Raw genomic sequence first — 16,760 nt, forward strand, 5'->3', positions numbered from 1 at the left:
AGTGAAACTGACTAGTCCTTTGTAGTGGCCAAGATGACATTAAAACATGATAAAGTCTTTACAAATGTAATTTCTTTTAAATTTCAATTAAATCTAAAGTGTTAGCAAGACAGGTACATATTGGTTTTTTTACCCTACTGCACTGCCCTTTTAAAAAACAAACAAACAAAAAAACCCCCTGCTCCTGTAACATATGGTGAATATTTAAGCTTCTTTGAATTTTTCTAAGTCATAGCCTGTCCTCAGGTCCAGGTTTGCTCACTTGCTTTGTTTGGAATGAGTACAGCTCATTTCAGGCAATAAGTTAGCAATAGCTTTTTGGCAAAGGATGGAAGTGTAAGAAACGTGAGGGGAGACCAGAAGCTTCTAGGTACAGATACTTGCTACTTATTTTGACTCTTTCAAAAAGCCTCAGCTGAGCTGCAAAGGCCCTGTTAGCACGCTTTGTTTGAAGCTGGGCCGAGCGTTTATTGCAAACAGGTGGCGCCAGTTTCCTTGGCAATTTTACAAGGAGGAGGTGGGGTGAGGCTACCGTTTCTGGCCACGGTAGGGGCGAGAGCAAAACGTGAGAGGACCAACAGGTCTAACTTTCTGTTGAGAGCAGAAAGCCGTTTGTATGAATTGGGTCGCGGGTATAGAACATCCTGCTGGGCGTTGAGTGGGAGTTGGTAAATCTGCTAATTTAACTCAAGGGCCTTGATTTGATTTTATTTTTGCAATGGGATTGCCCACCACGGACTTCGGGGTCTGCGGTTACTGGCAGATCGAGCAGAGAAAGCAGCTGTTCAGAGAGAACAAATCCTCTGCCTCCCGTCTCCAACGCCTCACGCGAACTAGAGCGAGGGGCAGGGGGGCGATACCCTTAGTACAGAATGTACAGACCCGGCTTGTACATTTCGCGCAGGGATTCGAAGCCGCCGCACCCTTCGTTGCTGTAGTTACCATGGAACGCTCCCTAACTCAGAGTTCGACAGGGGAACGTTGGGTCGCTAGCTGCCGGGGGGCGGGGCCAGATTGTAGGGCCGAGGGCCTCAGGGATTTGGCGTTTCAGGGGGGGGGGAAGCTGCGTGTCGTTTTATGGCCGCCTTCTAGAGTGACTAAATCAGCAGGAAATCAGATTTCTGGAGCCGGGGGGGGGGGGGGGGGAGTCTGCTCCGCTGCCCTGGGCTGAGCAAGGCCGCGGGCGGGTGCCGTTCCTGGGGTTTTGCGTTTGTTACACGGAAGGGGTTTAAACATAAAATAATTTTCCCGTCTCCTCCCCCCCAATTTGCATGCAACGTGACCGTGCACCAGTGCCGGTGTCTTGCAGGGGCAGCCCTTGTTTCGGAAGCGCGCCGCGCAGCCTCCTCTGGGGGGCTTGGTGGGTTTCATTCGCCGCGGCGCAGGAGCCCCCCCCCCCCCCGGGTTTTATTCCCGCTTGACGCCCCCCCCATCCCGCCCCCCCAGGTGCAACCAGCTTCCCCGGCTTGAAGGTGCCTTTAGCTCTGATGGTCTCCGCCTCCCAAACCCCGCCGCTTTGTTTCCCCTTCCCGGCGGGCAGGGGCGAGCAGCGCTAGTTCCCCGGGGGGGAAGGGGGGGCGCTTCCCCCTTGCTGCTGACCCTTCCCAGCTGCGGGGGGGGCTCATCCCCAGCGGGGGGAGGGGGGCGGATCGCGCCTGCCAGGGTGCTGCCGGCTCCGGGCGTGTGCAGGTGTAAACCGGTATCACACTGTATTGTTGCCAAATAATCCCTCCCGGGGGCGGGGGCCGGGCCAGGACTCTGACGTCAGGCCGGAGGCTGGGAAGATGGCTGCGGAGAGGCGCCCAGTGCGGCGGCAGCGGCGGCGGCAGCCGGCCGGGCAGCGGCGTGGCTCTGCTGGGCTGGAGGGTGCGTGGCTGGGCCCCCGGGGCCGGGCCCCCGCCCCGTCCGCAGCGCGCTGAGCCCCCGGGGCCGGCGGAGCCCCCGGCGGCAGCCCCGGCCCCAGCCATGAGCGGCTCGGGGGACGCGGCGAAGGAGAAATTGCTGTGGAACGTCAAGAAGGAGGTGAGAGCCCGGGGGGGCGTCCCCGGCCTTGGGGGGGGGGGGGCTGCGGGGTTCGGCCGGGGGGGGGTCCAGGTTCCCTGCCCCGGGCCCTGGCGGAGCAGGGGGCATAACGGGGAGCAGTGAAAGCTGCCCCCCCCCAGTCTGCGGATCAGGGGGGTGCCCCGTTTGCAGTCCCGGGGTGCGGCAGCGCCCCCCCCCCTTAGTGCCAGCCCCCCGTGGGGGGGGGGACGGAGGTCTGTGCTGGCCGGGGGAGAAATCGGTGCACCGGGGGTCTGGCGCCAAGGACACACCGGTGCCACAAGGGGGCTGTGGCCGAGCCCAGACACACCCCCCACCCCAGCGCCTTTGGGGGATCAGTGAACCCCCCAGGCTCTTCCCGCAGTGGCTGGGGGAGGAAGCGGTGCAACACCCGCACCCAGCGCCTGTCTGCCCTGGGGAGGGTCAGTGGAATGAGCATCAAGGGGCTTCCCCCCCCCCCCCTCCCAGCAGCTTCTTAAACTAGGGTGGGGGGTGAGCCTGGGCACTAAGAGGGGAGAGAGCAGGGTTGGGGGAGACGTGCCCGGTTAGCTCAGGGGGCAGCCCAGGCTCAGCGGGAAGGGGAAAAACTCCTCCCCTACCCCCACCTTGCCTCCGGTGACACTCCCACAGTAATGGGGGATCAGAGACCGGCTCATTCATAAAAGAAAGATGGAGACATGCCCAGAAGGGTGCCGCTTCCGGATCCTTACGGCAGCGTCTTGACCTGGCCCCGTGTAGGCTCTTCGGGGCAGGGACTGGCTCACGCTGGGGGTGGTTTAATCGGTGCTGGATACGATGGAGTTCGGGCACATCTAGCGGGCAGCCGGGCCCAGGAGCTCTGCCGGGGGCAGTCGTGCGCGGGGCGCGTCTGTCGTTCCTCCTCTTGTGCCACTTGCTGTGGGTTAGATCGAAAGTGCAGCCCCGGTAATGCCGATTGACGTCCACAGAGCCGCAGATGCTCGGCGTCTGCACCAGGGTGATCAGCCGAGACGAGCCCCTGGTCAGGCTCTCGCTGGAATCAGTCGCGGAGCAAGCTCAGGCCTGAGAATGATGTCCCGAGGCTCCAATCCTGCAAATAACGACACCCATGCCAATTGGGAGGCGCTGGCGGGGCGAACACCCCCTACCCCCCACAAGGTTATTGCACTTAAGGGTCCGTAAGCGGGGGAGTCGGGGGGCAAGCCGTGGCCTCGGACCGCGCTAGCAGCGGCTGGGCTGATTGAGTACAGGATCCCTTTAGGCAGGGGTCACACACGAAATCAGTGCGACTGGCTGCATGGCCAAAGTGCTGCTGAAATTTGTCCTGGCTGACCCACTATACAGACGGAAGGGTGGCTAGCCCATGTTGCAACCTGGCGCATGAGGGCAGGGGTCTGTTCCTGTACAGGAGCTCCTGGGAGTCCACCGACACTGTGCGGGTAAAAGAGAGGGGAGACTCCCTAGCTGGGGGACTGAGCGGGGATGAGAACAGTGTCCCTGCTGGTAGCAGGGACTGGAATTTGCTCTCACCGCTAACCCCCAAGAAATGTCTGAATTGCCGCTCCTGACAGATGCCTAGCATTAATCATGGGAGTTGTCCGGTTGTCTTGAAGAGCGCACACCCATGAATGAAGTTTCCTATGGATTTAAGAGTTTGCAGGATTGGGACGTTAGGGCTTGTCTACACTTAAAACGTGGTAGCACTTCAGTGTAGACACTAACTACGCCAGCGGGAGCGTAGGTAGTCCACCTCCCCACAGACGGTAGCTCCATCAATGGCAGAATTCTTCTGTCAGCCTGGTGCGGTCTCCATGGGAACTTAGGTTGACTTCACTACGCTGCTCGGAGGTGTGGATTTTTCACACCCCTGAGCGACGTAGTTATGCCAGTCTCATTTCCTAATGTAGACCAGGCCTTAGCGAGCGTAAAACGTCGCTATCTGAGGTCAAGAACATGATCCAGGATCCTGTTTGTGAGAAATAGCACGGGGCGAGTTCTATTTATTCTTTCTATTTCAGGACTCATAGGCCCAGGGCCCTGTTGATCTAGGCACTGTGCAAACACAGAACAAAAAGATGGTCCCTGCCCCAAAGGTTTTACAATCTAAGTAAATGCTTTGGCCAAACGCTCCGGCTTTTGTTGCCAGTGAAAAATCAGGAGTCGCTGCTGGATTTTTGGTCTCTTAAGTGACAGGTTTAATATTGCAACAAAAAATCACGCTTCTGATGTGATGAATTTGTTTAATCTATTTGCCAATAAGGCTGATAGAGTTAAGAGTTTGCCTAGAGTAAATAAAATAAAACTCTGGCCAGATTGAATTAAAATGTAATTTCCCTCCAGGAGGCAATGAATGGGAAACAGAGGCTTTGTTCAGCTGCAATTGTTTAACCCTTTCTGTTACAGTTGCCTTTGTGACTTAGCAAAATAAGCAATCCAAGAATCTATCAGATCTGCCCAGCCAAATTACTGAAGTTCATTTCATAATTGTGTTCCGAAAGGTGGCATTAGTGGGGCCAAAGTGCGGCTGCAGTTCTTTACCGAGCTGCCCCTCCACTTCAAGAAAGGAAATTTTGGAGAGTTGCATCGCATCTAATCTAATCTATTGGTTTTATACTGCTGCAGTGTCCGAGCCCCTTCTATGTAAAATCAGTAGCAATAATAAAGTTTCTAGTGTATTTCGTAAAGGGGTCATTTTGGGGTCCAGTGGCTGGAAGATGAAGTTGAGACAAATTCAACCTTGAAATAAGACTTAATTTCTGAGCAGCGAGGGTAGCTAAACATTGGACCAGTTTAGCAGGGGAGGTGGTGAACTCTCCATCACTTGAAGTCTTTAAAATGAGATGAGCTATCTTCTTAGAACGTGGGTTTTAATCCAGCTTCTGTGGGAGATTCTGCAGCCTGTGTGTACAGGAGCTCTGACTGGATGGTTGTGTGGTCTGTTCTGGTCTTGGAGTCTGAGAGTCCCCCTGTTCGTTCCCTTCCTTCATGGGCCAGGGTGAAAACAGGAAGCTCTGCATTGCCCTCAATGTGCTCATAACTCTGCTTTAAAATAGTGACTATATTCAAATCAAATCTCATGCTTCAGGTAGATGCCTGCAAGGGTCAGGAAGGAAATTTTTTCCCCAACGCACAATTGGCCTGATCTGTTCTGGTCTTTTTCACCTTCCTCTTTCTTAAATGCTTGTCTGCTGTGTCTTCATGGGGCCAGGGTCCAACTGATCACCAGATCTGGGATCAGGAAGGGATTTTTCTTACAGGTCAGATTGGCTGTGACCGTGTGTGTGTGGAGGAGGAGGGGGGAATAAGGCATGGGAGGGGGTTGCCTTCCTCTGCAGCATGGGGTATGGATCGCTTGCTGAGATCATATGGGCGTATCTCATCTAATCAATCCCCTGCTGTTGCAGAGGCCTTGGTGGCACCTCAGTCTCTCCTGTTCTGTGCCTGTGTCACAGTTTAGTCTAACTCAAGTTACTGGGCCTCACGTAGGGGTATCTGGGTGCAATTGAATGGTCTGTGATATACAGGAGGTCAGACGAGTGATCTAATGGCCCCGTTTGCCCTTAAGCTCTATGAAACTACGAATCTGGCCGTAACTCACTCTTTTGCATAGATAAAGCTTTTATAAATCTCTCCACTCCTTTGTGGTATTACAAAAACATCACGTAGGTTTTTTTTTTCCTGTGTTTAGGAACAATGTTTTTGGACATTCACATCTCGTAATGATGCTTCTTATCGTTATGTGGTAGTTTGCCTAAACATTTGTACGGCTGTGATCCGCTCTTGCTTAAATTAAATTAAGAAGGCTTGATCCTGCATTCTTCGGGCACCCACAGTTCCCTGCTCTTTCAGCGGTTGTGCAAGGATTGGGTCCAAAGCATGACCACGAGGGGAGGGGTTTGTTTAGGGAGAGGCTAAAAAAGGCCAGTTTTGGAATATGGGGACCCAGGGGTTAATTAGCCCTGTATTCTGTGGTGGGGTAGTTAACCCAGCATGAATCAGAATTGCATCCACATGAAATGGTGGGGAATAGACAATATTCCATTATCAAAGGCAACAATCTAGCACGTGATTAGTCATCCTCTGCATTTATCAATATTTTCACTAGCTAAATTAAAATATCTATAAGAATTTAGGGACTAGCAGACTGGATCACACCCAAGGTCCTGTTAATCCAGTATCCAGTCTCTAGCAGAGGCCTGTACCAGTTGTTTCAGAGGAAGTTGCAAGACACCCTGCAGGAGGCAATTAGGGGTTAGCCTGCCCACAGGGAAGATTTCCTCCTGACCCACATTAGTAAGAGATTGTATTAAGCCCTGAAGCATGAGGTTTTATATCCCTTTCAAAACTCTTATAGTCTCTTCAACCAATTAAAGTCATCTGACTGCGGTTTTGATCTTGACAGCAGCAGAGATAAGAGAGATTTCAGCAGTATCTTGACTTGACAGCCCAGAAAAATGGCTCTATTGATACGGAGACAGAATTGGGCGTTGAACAAGGCTCAGTGATGAAGCCGTGGCTGAGCCGAAGTCAGCTTGCTTGTTGTAACTAAGAATCTTAGTGGGGCTGGAGTTGCAAGGTTCCTGCTTCGTGCTTTTTCTTTTCCCTGACAAACCCGTCCTCCCGTGGTGCTAATTTCGCCCGTTGTTGTACAACAGACAGTTGCTCTTCCTCTGAACTGTATTAATAAAACCGGTGTCTTAAGACACAGCCTGTTTGTGGCATGTCTAACTTGTGTTGGGTCCAGGAAGCCCTGTCGTGCTGAGCTGGACAGATGCCCAGACTCTTCTATGCATAATTAATAAGGACATTTGGGATATGACCGTTCCTGCCAGTTATACGTTAGAGATGGAAAGGACCTATCAGCTCAGCTAGTGAATAAGTGATAGTGATAGTGAATAAGGCACTAAGAAAACTATGAGCATGACTGGTCTTGGGCAACCGGTTGCGCGTCGTTGGGCCGCACCCGTATCTTGCCCTGTACCTGGCTTCTCTGCCTGTTTCCCTCAGCCGGGCTTTTGTGCTGATTTCCATTCTCCTCTCCTGTGCATGACGCATGTCGGATGCTTTTGCCTTCTTTGTACTAAACCAATCTTAGAACGTGGATGTTCTGGGGGAGAGAGTGCAGGACTGGGAACCAGGAATGCCTGAGTTCTGCTGTCAGCTCAGACGCATCCTCCCTCCGTGTCCTTGGGGAAGTCACTTAACCCCCCTGGGCTAAAGAGGGATGATAGCATTGGCCTTCCAGGCGCACTTAGCATCAGGTTATGTAAGGTGCTTTGGAAGTGCCAGGTATTACTGGTCTAAGTGCCACCTATTATTGCTCCTGGACGTTCTTCTGGGGGTTCAGGTGCAGTATAATGTGTGTCCCCCTCCCCCCGCAAATAATGCCTGCAGCCTGGCCTGCTCCTGAGTAGAGCCCCATGAAATGCCTTTTTATTTTGTATAACTTTTCATTTTATTTTTTGGGGAATTTCGTTTTGTTTCTTTTTATCCCGGGAGGGGGGGAGTCGAGGATCAGTTCCTGCCCTGGAGGGGGTGGGAGGTGCTGGGGGAGTGAGTGGCAGAGCAAGCCAGCCCTGCCTTCATCCTGCAGTGGTGGCATCTGCCCCACCCATTGCAGCCTGGTGCACAGGGTCACAGCACCACCCAGGTTTGGCCTGGCTTCCCCTCTGTCATGATGATGGGCTGCGGGGCGCGAGGGGGAGGCCGGATCTGAGCAAGTGGTGCTGCGACCCTTGCTCGCGATCTGCAGAGCGGGGAGTGGGGCCCAGCCCCATGGGACAGGAGCCGCAGTAGCGAGTGCTGCAGTGGGGCGCTTTATACGTTGTTGTTTGTGTTGATTTGTATTTGCAAAAGACCCAGAGCTTGGCTCCTCAGTGCAGAACTCTCTTCGCGCAGACTGGATACCCCGCCTGGCAATTTGCTTTGGTGCCAGTGGCATGGTAAATATCCCGGCAGTCTGTAGCTTCACAAACGGTAGCTGTTCAGCTGTTACATGGACGTGGGGGAAAGGCCGACGGAAGGGAGTGAAAAGCGGGGGAGGTCAGGTGGCAGAGTAGAAGGGCACAGATTCATGGCAGGAATCCAAACCCCAGGGTTGGTTTGTAACATGCAGGTGGGGCCCTGCCATTAGACGAGGCCAGACAAATCCCCACTTCTGAACAGCCACAAATGTTGGGTTGTTTGAAACCCAGACCTGAATCTCTTTACTGAAGCCCATCTTTAATGTACAGGTGTTCTGCTGGGATGATATTGGGTTCACTGCATACTCAGGATGGGGAAAAGCCCAACATCATTCTAACAGTAATGCTTAGCTCTGATTATATAGCCTTCTTATCTAGAGATCTCTAAGTTCCTTATAAAGAAGGGTAAGTATTTATTATCCCCATTTTACAGATGGTGAAACCAAGGCACAAAACTGGATGTAATTTGAGCAAGGAGCCACAACAGTGCCAGAGCCCAGATATCGTGATTCCCAGCCCAGTGCTGTATCCACTAGCCCAAATGTCTCTGAGCCTCAATCTTCCCCTGAAATTACAGTATATGATGCTGTGTTGCTCAGAACATGCTGTCATCTTCATTGGATCAAACTTTGGGGGCAGTAGGAGAGGGAAAAGGACAGGGTAGATTTGATTTAAATCAAAATGATTATTTGATCATCGTGATTAAATCGAGTCTTCCTGACTAGTGATTTAAATCGTTTTCTACATAAAAGCGCATTTTTGTTGGTGGTTATAACCTTAATACATATTCTTCACAACTCAGAGATGTAGGTTTCATTTTTAGAAGGTACACACTATACATTTTTAAACAGTGATTTATTTTGAAAACTTTTCAGATTAGTTTTACAGCTATATCGGAAAATGAATGAATGATTGTTTGGTTATTTCATTTACCAAAGGTAATTGAAGCAGATATTTATGAAGTTTTTGGGAGGTGAACTATCTCCACTCCAACAGGATGATCATTAATATTTGGACGATTTTCTTGCCATGTTGTATTAGGAGGAGAACATCACCAGACAGACATTTACATTGTTTTATTTAACTAAAACAACAACATTATGTATTCTGGATTTTTTTCTTTAACAGAAAACATATAATATTTTAACAAAACAAGCATATGTCCCTCGCTCCCCACATTTATCTCCAGACTTCTCCTTGTCCAGATCTATTCCGCCCCCCGCAATCTTCTATTCATTGAACTTTTTGAAACTTTGCACTTTTAGAGAGAGGTAAGGGATTGACTTTGTGTACACAAATCTGCAGAGGGACAATAGAGTTGACGTCTGTTATTTCTCACCTCTATATATTTATTTATTTTTTTATTTAAAAATATTTTTGCTGTTAACAAGCATGTTATCTCTGGAGACACAAATCTACAGTTTGAGAACTGCAAAACTAAGCATCTCTGGTGGTATCTTCTAGACTAAGTGTGAGTCCCATGGGGTAGATAGAAAGATTAGCCTAAATAATCTATACAAAAGCCTGCGGAACCCCATAAAATGGGGTCCCTAATCCATGAACTGTTGAAACTCATTTACAAAACTTTTCTTAAACATTACATGAATATACTATCTCATACTACAGAATTAGAATTTATAATCCCTATTCCATGATGAGATATCTTTGAGCTATAATGTATCTTAATTAAAATTATCTTTAGATAGGCTTTTTCCTCAAAAGGCATTTTATTAAAAAAATCCTATTTAAATAAAAAAAATCAGATTTTTTTTTGATTGATTTTTATCCATCCTGGAAGAGGAATAGCCATGTAGCCACTTAGGAGGCCTTGTGGCCTAGTAGATAAGGTAATTTTAGGCATTCAGGACTCCTGGGACACCGGAGACTTGGCTCCTATTCCCACCTCTGTAACTGGCCTGCTGAGTGACCTTAGGTGAGTGATTTCACCTCAGTTTCTCCATCTGTAAAACGGGGCTAATTAGACTGACCTTCTCTGTAAAGTGCTTTGAGATCTACTGATGAAAAGCCCTATACAACAGTATTATTCGTAGTGAGGTTCAGTCTGCTGCTATATCTTTTTGGAAGTGCTGTAGACATTAAAACTTTTTTTTAAACCTGTTTGTCCGATGACGTTCCAGCCCGCACGTATCTCTATGTTGTAAATGTCTTATTTCCCCCCACGCGACTGATGCTGTTGATTGAGTTTCTCTTTGATCACACTGAAGGTCATGTCGTCCATGCCTAGGGATAAACACATTTATCCACCGTACCCATGAGGTGAGGGCTGCTTTCCTGCTTGGATTCGCTTCTGTTGCTGATACGCTGGCCCCAGCTTTGGTTTGTATTTAGTCTTGTAATGTTGCTTTTGGAAACAGCTGCAGGTGTCTGGCGTCTTGTTTTGTTTTCTGGAGAATGTTGAAATGCTTTGTTGCTTTCTTGGCTTTAGCGCTCAGAGATATAGCATCGTAGTCAAGTTTTCACTGTTGGTTTATGATGGACTATATTAAAATTATATGGAAAATCTAAATGCGTTGCTTCCCGCAACATGTCTTATCGGTACTAGAGATACTGGGAGCAAACGTGAACGGAAGGCAGTGTGGGCTAGTGTTTAGAGCAGGGATCTGCAAGATGAGATCTGGGTTCTCTTACAGTTTGTCCTTGGGCATGTCACTTAAAATCTCTCTCTCTCTCTCTCTCTCTCTGCCCCTCAGTTTCTCTATTTGTGATCAGCGAGGAACTTGGTGTGCTACTATGCTTTACTGCGTATTTAATTGGGATACCACTGTGACAGCAAGGAATGAACTTGGATCCTTAAAAACAAAACAAAAACCCTACTACTAGAGTTGAAGAAAAATCTCCATTTTGCTATTAGCAGTATCCTCCTGCTCCTGAATCATAGACTTCTTCCACTTGAGATAAAAGAGAATCCCTGTTCACCGTTAGCGGTATAAGGCCTATTGCACAGTTGAGCAATTCTGATTTCATCCACTAGAGGCCAGTGGTGGTACATATTAACCAGTTCATTCCAATACTTGCCCACCTTCTTGAAGGCCCTTTTGAATGCCTCTGATGTAATGCCCATGTCTGCACAAAATATAATTGTGGGCAAGTATCTGCAAGACGCGTTGGAGTCAAGGGAGAAAAACATCCAAAGCTCTGACCTGGAGTCGGATCACCCTGATCCCAGAGGGAATTAAGTACAGGTGTATCAAGCTCTTTGTGAAGGGTTTTCTGGGAGAAATCGAAGGGATCGTCAGCCCGGTGATCGATCTCCTCCCTGCTCACAGTGGGAATTGGGACCCTGTTGAGCACCGCAGGAGACAAGGGGCTCCCAGCATTTCTGCTAATGGGGGTGCACATTGTCTGGATCCCCTCTTCCAAGCTTGCCTGCAGCCGGCTGCTGATTTGAAGATGCTACCGCTGGCTTTAATAGGATGTCGTGAACGTGGCTCAGAAGGGACGTTACAGACCTTTAGATGAAAGCAAGAGCTGGAAGCTGCCTTGAAAAGGCTGCTGCAGCTTCTCACCTAATCGGGGCAGATTTTTATCTGGCCTCATGTATGAATGGGCTAAAAATAGGTAAGGACTGGAACAGGCTTCCAAGGAGATTCTGGAATCCCCGTCACTGAAGGTTTTTAAGAACAGGTTAGACCATCACCCCTCAGAGACAGTCTGGATTTACGTGGTCCTGCCTCAGTGCAGGGGGGCTGGATTGGGTGACCCCCTTCCAGCCCTACATTTCTATGATTCTCCGACTTCATGCTGGGACTGAATTGCTGGCTACATTTGAACCAGAATCTTTTTGTTTTAATTCAGAGCAGTTGCTGGGCGCAGGCTGTTTTGGGCCCACGCCGTCCTCCTTTGCTTACCGCCCAGATGTCTGGAGACATGGGGCCTGTTGCTTTTCTCAGAGCCTTGTTCACGTGACTTGAGCAGCTGAGGAACATTACAGGAGAGTAAAGTTGCACGCAGCAGACTGAGTGAGCCAGCCTCGAAATCACTAATGTCCTGCTCTCCCCCAGGCAATACACCGACACGCTCTTTGTCTGGGATTCACAAAGTAGTGGCACCTAGCTCTTGTACAGTGCATCCTGTCAGGAGATCTCAAGGCGGTTTACAAAGTGGATCAGTATCATTATTCCTATTTTTATATAATAGCCGGTGTGCTTTGCCTCCTCCATACCGCATCTCACGCAGAGCAAGCTTGCTTACGTGGTGTGGTTTGGCTGGGAGTGACTAGGTGAGGAAAGAAGCTCAAAGGATGGCAAGTGAAAACCAGCATGGAGCCCATGGCTTTAACTTTCATGTCACGAAACGACCCAGTGTATTTCCAGATGACGCTGCCGTATGATGAGCGCTGTAGGTTGGCCGTTGACGTTGCATTGAAAGTGATGACTACAGTCCAGGGCAAGTGGAAAGCTGGCACATGGTCCAGATTTTGAGTTTAAAGAGAGAGAGCCAGGAAGTTTAAGGCAAAATACTAGGTTTTGTTCATACCTGTATCTGAGTGTATGAGTTTATATAAATCACTTTTGTCTACTAAACAAATCAGTGACCTATCTGTTTGTCTTAACCCAAACATTGTAATATCTGCCTAGTGCATGAGACTCTGAAAGTGAAACTGACTAGTTCATTTTTATGGTCCAAGCCAAATGGAAGTGTTGAAGGTAGATATCATGTAGGATTTTAAGAGTTAGGGTGGGACTTTCAAAGGCACCTACGTAACTTTCAGTGAGACTTTTGCTCCTAAATCGTCTAAGTGCCTTTGAAAGTTCCACCCATAGTTTTCCTGTTTTTTGGGTTTTTTTTAAAAAGCTTTGTTTTTAATCCACTTAAGTTTATATTATTATAGGGGAAGCTGATAGTGACTCTGGTAGGTGGGTTGCCAAACACTTACCATTATAAAAGAATCTTGCAATATTTTTTTTAAGAGCTCTAACACCTCCATTGTTTGCAGCCTATGAAATTCAGCGCAGGAGAAGCCTTTGGCTAGAGAAGTGCCTTTTCTTTGTCCCAAGAAATTCCATTTAGGTTTTGCTGAGAGAGAAACTCAGACAAATCACCATGTCTACTCTCTGACTGCATTCCTTGAGAGAATTTTGGCTAAAACTGGTCAGTAAACGGGATGAATCTTTCATGAAATTTGGAGGGGGAGACAACCTTCAATATAGCTTTAATTCTGCCCCCTTATGCATATGCATTGTGGTCCAGCCGTTAATTATATTATCATATACTAATTTTTTCCAAAGGAACCCTGCTTCATTCGGTCACAGAATGGGCGCACTAGGGGTCAGAATTAAGGTTGCAAAGACAGCCTTAAATCTGGTGTTTTCTAGCTTTGGAATGCTCAACTTTGCAACCTAAATAATGTTCTTTGTGGATATAATCATTAATCACACTCTGTGTAGAGGCTGCAACCAGAGCATTGGCACTGAACGTACACCGAGTAAGAGGCAGCCTTTCCCCTGAAGATTTCATAGTCTACATGGACCGACAGAGGGTGAGAGGGGGAACAGAGACACAGGGATGTAAAGTGAGGGTTTGTCTACATGGTGCTTTAATCTACCCCGCAGGGGTGTAAATTTTAGTTCACTAAATGTTCCCTAGTGTATTTCAATGTCGTTCCATGGGTGCACTGGGGAACTTTTAGTGTATGACAGCAGGGTCCCCATGGGCCAATTAGTGTGCAACATGCTGGTGTGGATTGAAACTTACACCTCACTAAACCAGGTATAGACAAGTGCTGACTTGCCCAAAGTCAAACCAGCCGGTCAGTGGCAGGGCCAGGAAGTGTCCCCTGATCTCCTGGCTCCCAGTCCAGTGCTCTTTCCACTAGATTGTGCTGCCTCTCAACAATGGTACATATGTAGGATTTCCAACCTGGCAGCATCGCTTTATGTAGCTTGCAGTATAACTGCTAATGCCTGACTGTTACATCACACATGTTGCTCTTGTATTCTCCTCTCCAGTCTCAAATAATGTGGTTACCCATCTCCATGGGGGCGTTCTCAAAGGCTGCTTCCCTTCACTCGCTCCTTAAAGCAGCAGTCCATTTCCCATGTCACATTATTTCCAAATCGCCTCAAACTTTAATGATCTTCTAATATTTTTTTTCACTGCTTATACTGAATCTATTGAAATTCAGTTCTCTTTTGTGCCAAGTGACTTGAAATATATATATATAAATATTTTATTTCCCGTAAAACCTTTCAGTTGAATCCTTTTGGAAAGGCTTACTAAAGTACTTGCTTTTTTCGCGGGTGTTTCCACTGGTAAAGAATTTATTTTGTTGACTCTAGTAGAGAGAGAGATGTAATATGATTTGAAGATTTGACTCAACTGGGCTTCATGCCGAGGCAGGCTATAAGTCTGTGTTTCAAACGTCTCTCTCTCTGCTGGAAAATCTATTGTGAGAAGGAGGCCCATAAAGCAGGCTTTTTCCAGCTCTTTATTTGCTGCCTACTGAAATGGTGCTTTTGCCATGACTGTACTCAAACCAAGCTCTCGTTCCAGCTGGGAAACGAATATCAGAAGGATAACCTTAGCGGCTTCCCTCCTGAAAGATCCCAAAGCACTTTAGGAACTGGAATTGTTTTTCTTGCCACTGAAATGCAGCTGCTTCTAGGATGAACCATGGCATCTGTTTGACATTCCCCCCCCCCCCCCCCCCCCCCGCAGTGCCAAGCAGCTCTTGAGCAGAGGAAGTGAAGAATTGGTCCAACTGAGACTGCTGGAGTACTCAGTAATTACCCCAGCTGAAACTGGCCAGGATGCTGGTGTAAATGCTGCCTCTTGAAAGAAAAATGATGTGGATTTTAGACAACAGCAAGTGACCAGAAGCCCAGGTCTGGGTATTGTCCCCAGCACCTGCAACGCTGCAGTGTCCTGTGATAGCCCTCCACCCTGGCGTGATGTATGGGGGGAGTGTCCGCTACTGAATCACCAAGCCCATTTCCTGCAGCACCTCGGCGATCTTTGGAGCCCTCCAATCTGAGCACTAACCTGCTTATAACTTGCCTAGTGTGAGTGGAGTTTCTGCGTCGTGGCTCTTAAAAGCAGACTTGTCACAGCTGTGAGAAACAAGACGAGTAACTTGGTCGTACGCTGTGTTCATATTCAGTCTTAGTGACACAAACACAAGTGTGGGGTACACGGCACCCTGCTGGCACCAGGCCTGTTTTGGGATCTACAGGGCTACCGACAGTGCTAAGTAATTATTTAAGTAAGGCCCTACTGCAGACCCTTGCAACCCGACCCGAAGCCAGTGGGACCCAACCTGCTCTGGCTCGGGCCAGGTCGTCTCCGATCCCCTCCTCCGGCCCATGGGGTCGGCTCAGTGTCAGCTGCATGCCCTGTTCCTGCCGGCGGCCGGCACCTTGCTTTGCTGTGCGCACTGCGGAGGGAGGGTACCACAAGCTGCAGGGCCTCTCGCTCCGCAGTGCGGGCGGGACACAGCAAGGTGGTGGTGGCCGGCGGGAATGGGGCACACGGTTGCCACCGCGCCGACCCAGCTGGCAGGAGGCGGCTGAAGGAGGATTGTGGGCCCGGGGCAGCAGGAACCACCCCCTCCCCCCCCCGGGGGCCAACCCCCAAACCTGAGGCAACGGCACTGACTCGGGTTTGGGGGGGAGTTGCTGCCCTTCGGTGCGTGGTGCTGAGCCAGCGTGGGGAGCGGCCAGCTGGCTGGGGTTGGGGAACAGGCTGTGGGAAGATGAAAGGGGCGGGGGGCAATTACCCCAGTGGCTCCGCGGAGGAAACAAAGTCAAGAAAATGGAGTCCAGGCCGGTGGTTAGGCCCTTGCAGCTGGCCCCGGACCTGAACACGACAGGACCTGACTACAAGTGTCGGGTTTGGGTCAGGTATGAAAACAACATGACACACGGATCCGGTTTGGACTGGCCGTGATCTGGAGGGGTTTGGGTCGGGCTTTAAAAATAGGCCCGAGCAAACTTCTAATCCTGTACTGGCTTCCAGTGATTTCAGTGGTGCTGCTCGCCTGGGTGAAGTGAAGCATGTGAGTGTTTGCAGGAGCCGGGCCTTAGCCACTTGCGTTCCCCAGCTCCAGGGAAAAGAGACTTCAAATTGTCCGGAAATGTTCATCTCTAGCAAATCCGGTTTCAGACACCCCCCCCCTTTAAAGGGTACAGACGGTGGGCCAGCTGCCCTCTGTTGGGCCAAGACACCTCCCTGCAGAAGTGGGCCGGCAGCAGTCCCATGACAATCAGTAGATTTCTCTGTGTGGAAACCCTCAAGCCCGCTGTCGTCAAGGGATCAGGGCAGGGTTAGCTGCTTGCCAGGGGACGAGTTGTGCGCGGCCTCGGGAGCGATGAGGAATTGTGAATGATGGAGGGACTCCGGAGGCCGCACAGGCACGGCACACAAGGGAGGGTGATGAGGTGAAACGTGCAGATTGAGTGATGTGTGGAAAGCCCCCCTAGGGCTGTGTTTTTCCTGCTGCCAGAGTGCGACGTCTGCCCTCAGACTCCGAGGGGAGTGATTGCCAGTTCGAGGTATTGCAGGTAACCACCTTTACTTCCAGTAGCTCTTCTGTCTTGTGGCCGGGTCACAGAAGGGACTGTGTGAGCACTTTTCAGCCCGCGACAAGGCACTTAAGCACATGCCTCACTTAGAGCACGTGGGTGGTCTGGTTGTCCTCAGTGGGCATCGTACTGGGTCACAGACCTGGCCCAAAGCAACACCCGCTGCTGTGGCGTATCAGTCGGGGTAGGCAATGATGCTGAGCGGGAAAGACCTGAACGCAGGAAGAAAAGAGGAAGA

General features: G+C 49.7%; 1 protein-coding gene across 4 annotated transcripts in view; it reads left to right on the plus strand.

Annotated features, from left to right (window-relative positions):
• Positions 1-1,901: 1,901 nt before the first annotated feature.
• The window catches only part of SGSM2 (small G protein signaling modulator 2), a 147,193-nt gene continuing 132,334 nt past the window's right edge, over positions 1,902-16,760 (plus strand). For all 4 annotated transcript variants that reach the window (XM_077836577.1, XM_077836573.1, XM_077836575.1 and 1 more), the window contains exon 1: positions 1,902-2,022. In XM_077836577.1, the coding sequence (XP_077692703.1) occupies positions 1,966-2,022 (57 nt within the window). In that variant the 5' untranslated portion in view covers positions 1,902-1,965. The remainder of the gene's footprint in view (positions 2,023-16,760) is intronic.

This window comes from Eretmochelys imbricata, chromosome 17 (genome assembly GCF_965152235.1).
Source record: "Eretmochelys imbricata isolate rEreImb1 chromosome 17, rEreImb1.hap1, whole genome shotgun sequence".
Lineage (NCBI taxonomy): Eukaryota > Metazoa > Chordata > Testudines > Cheloniidae > Eretmochelys > Eretmochelys imbricata.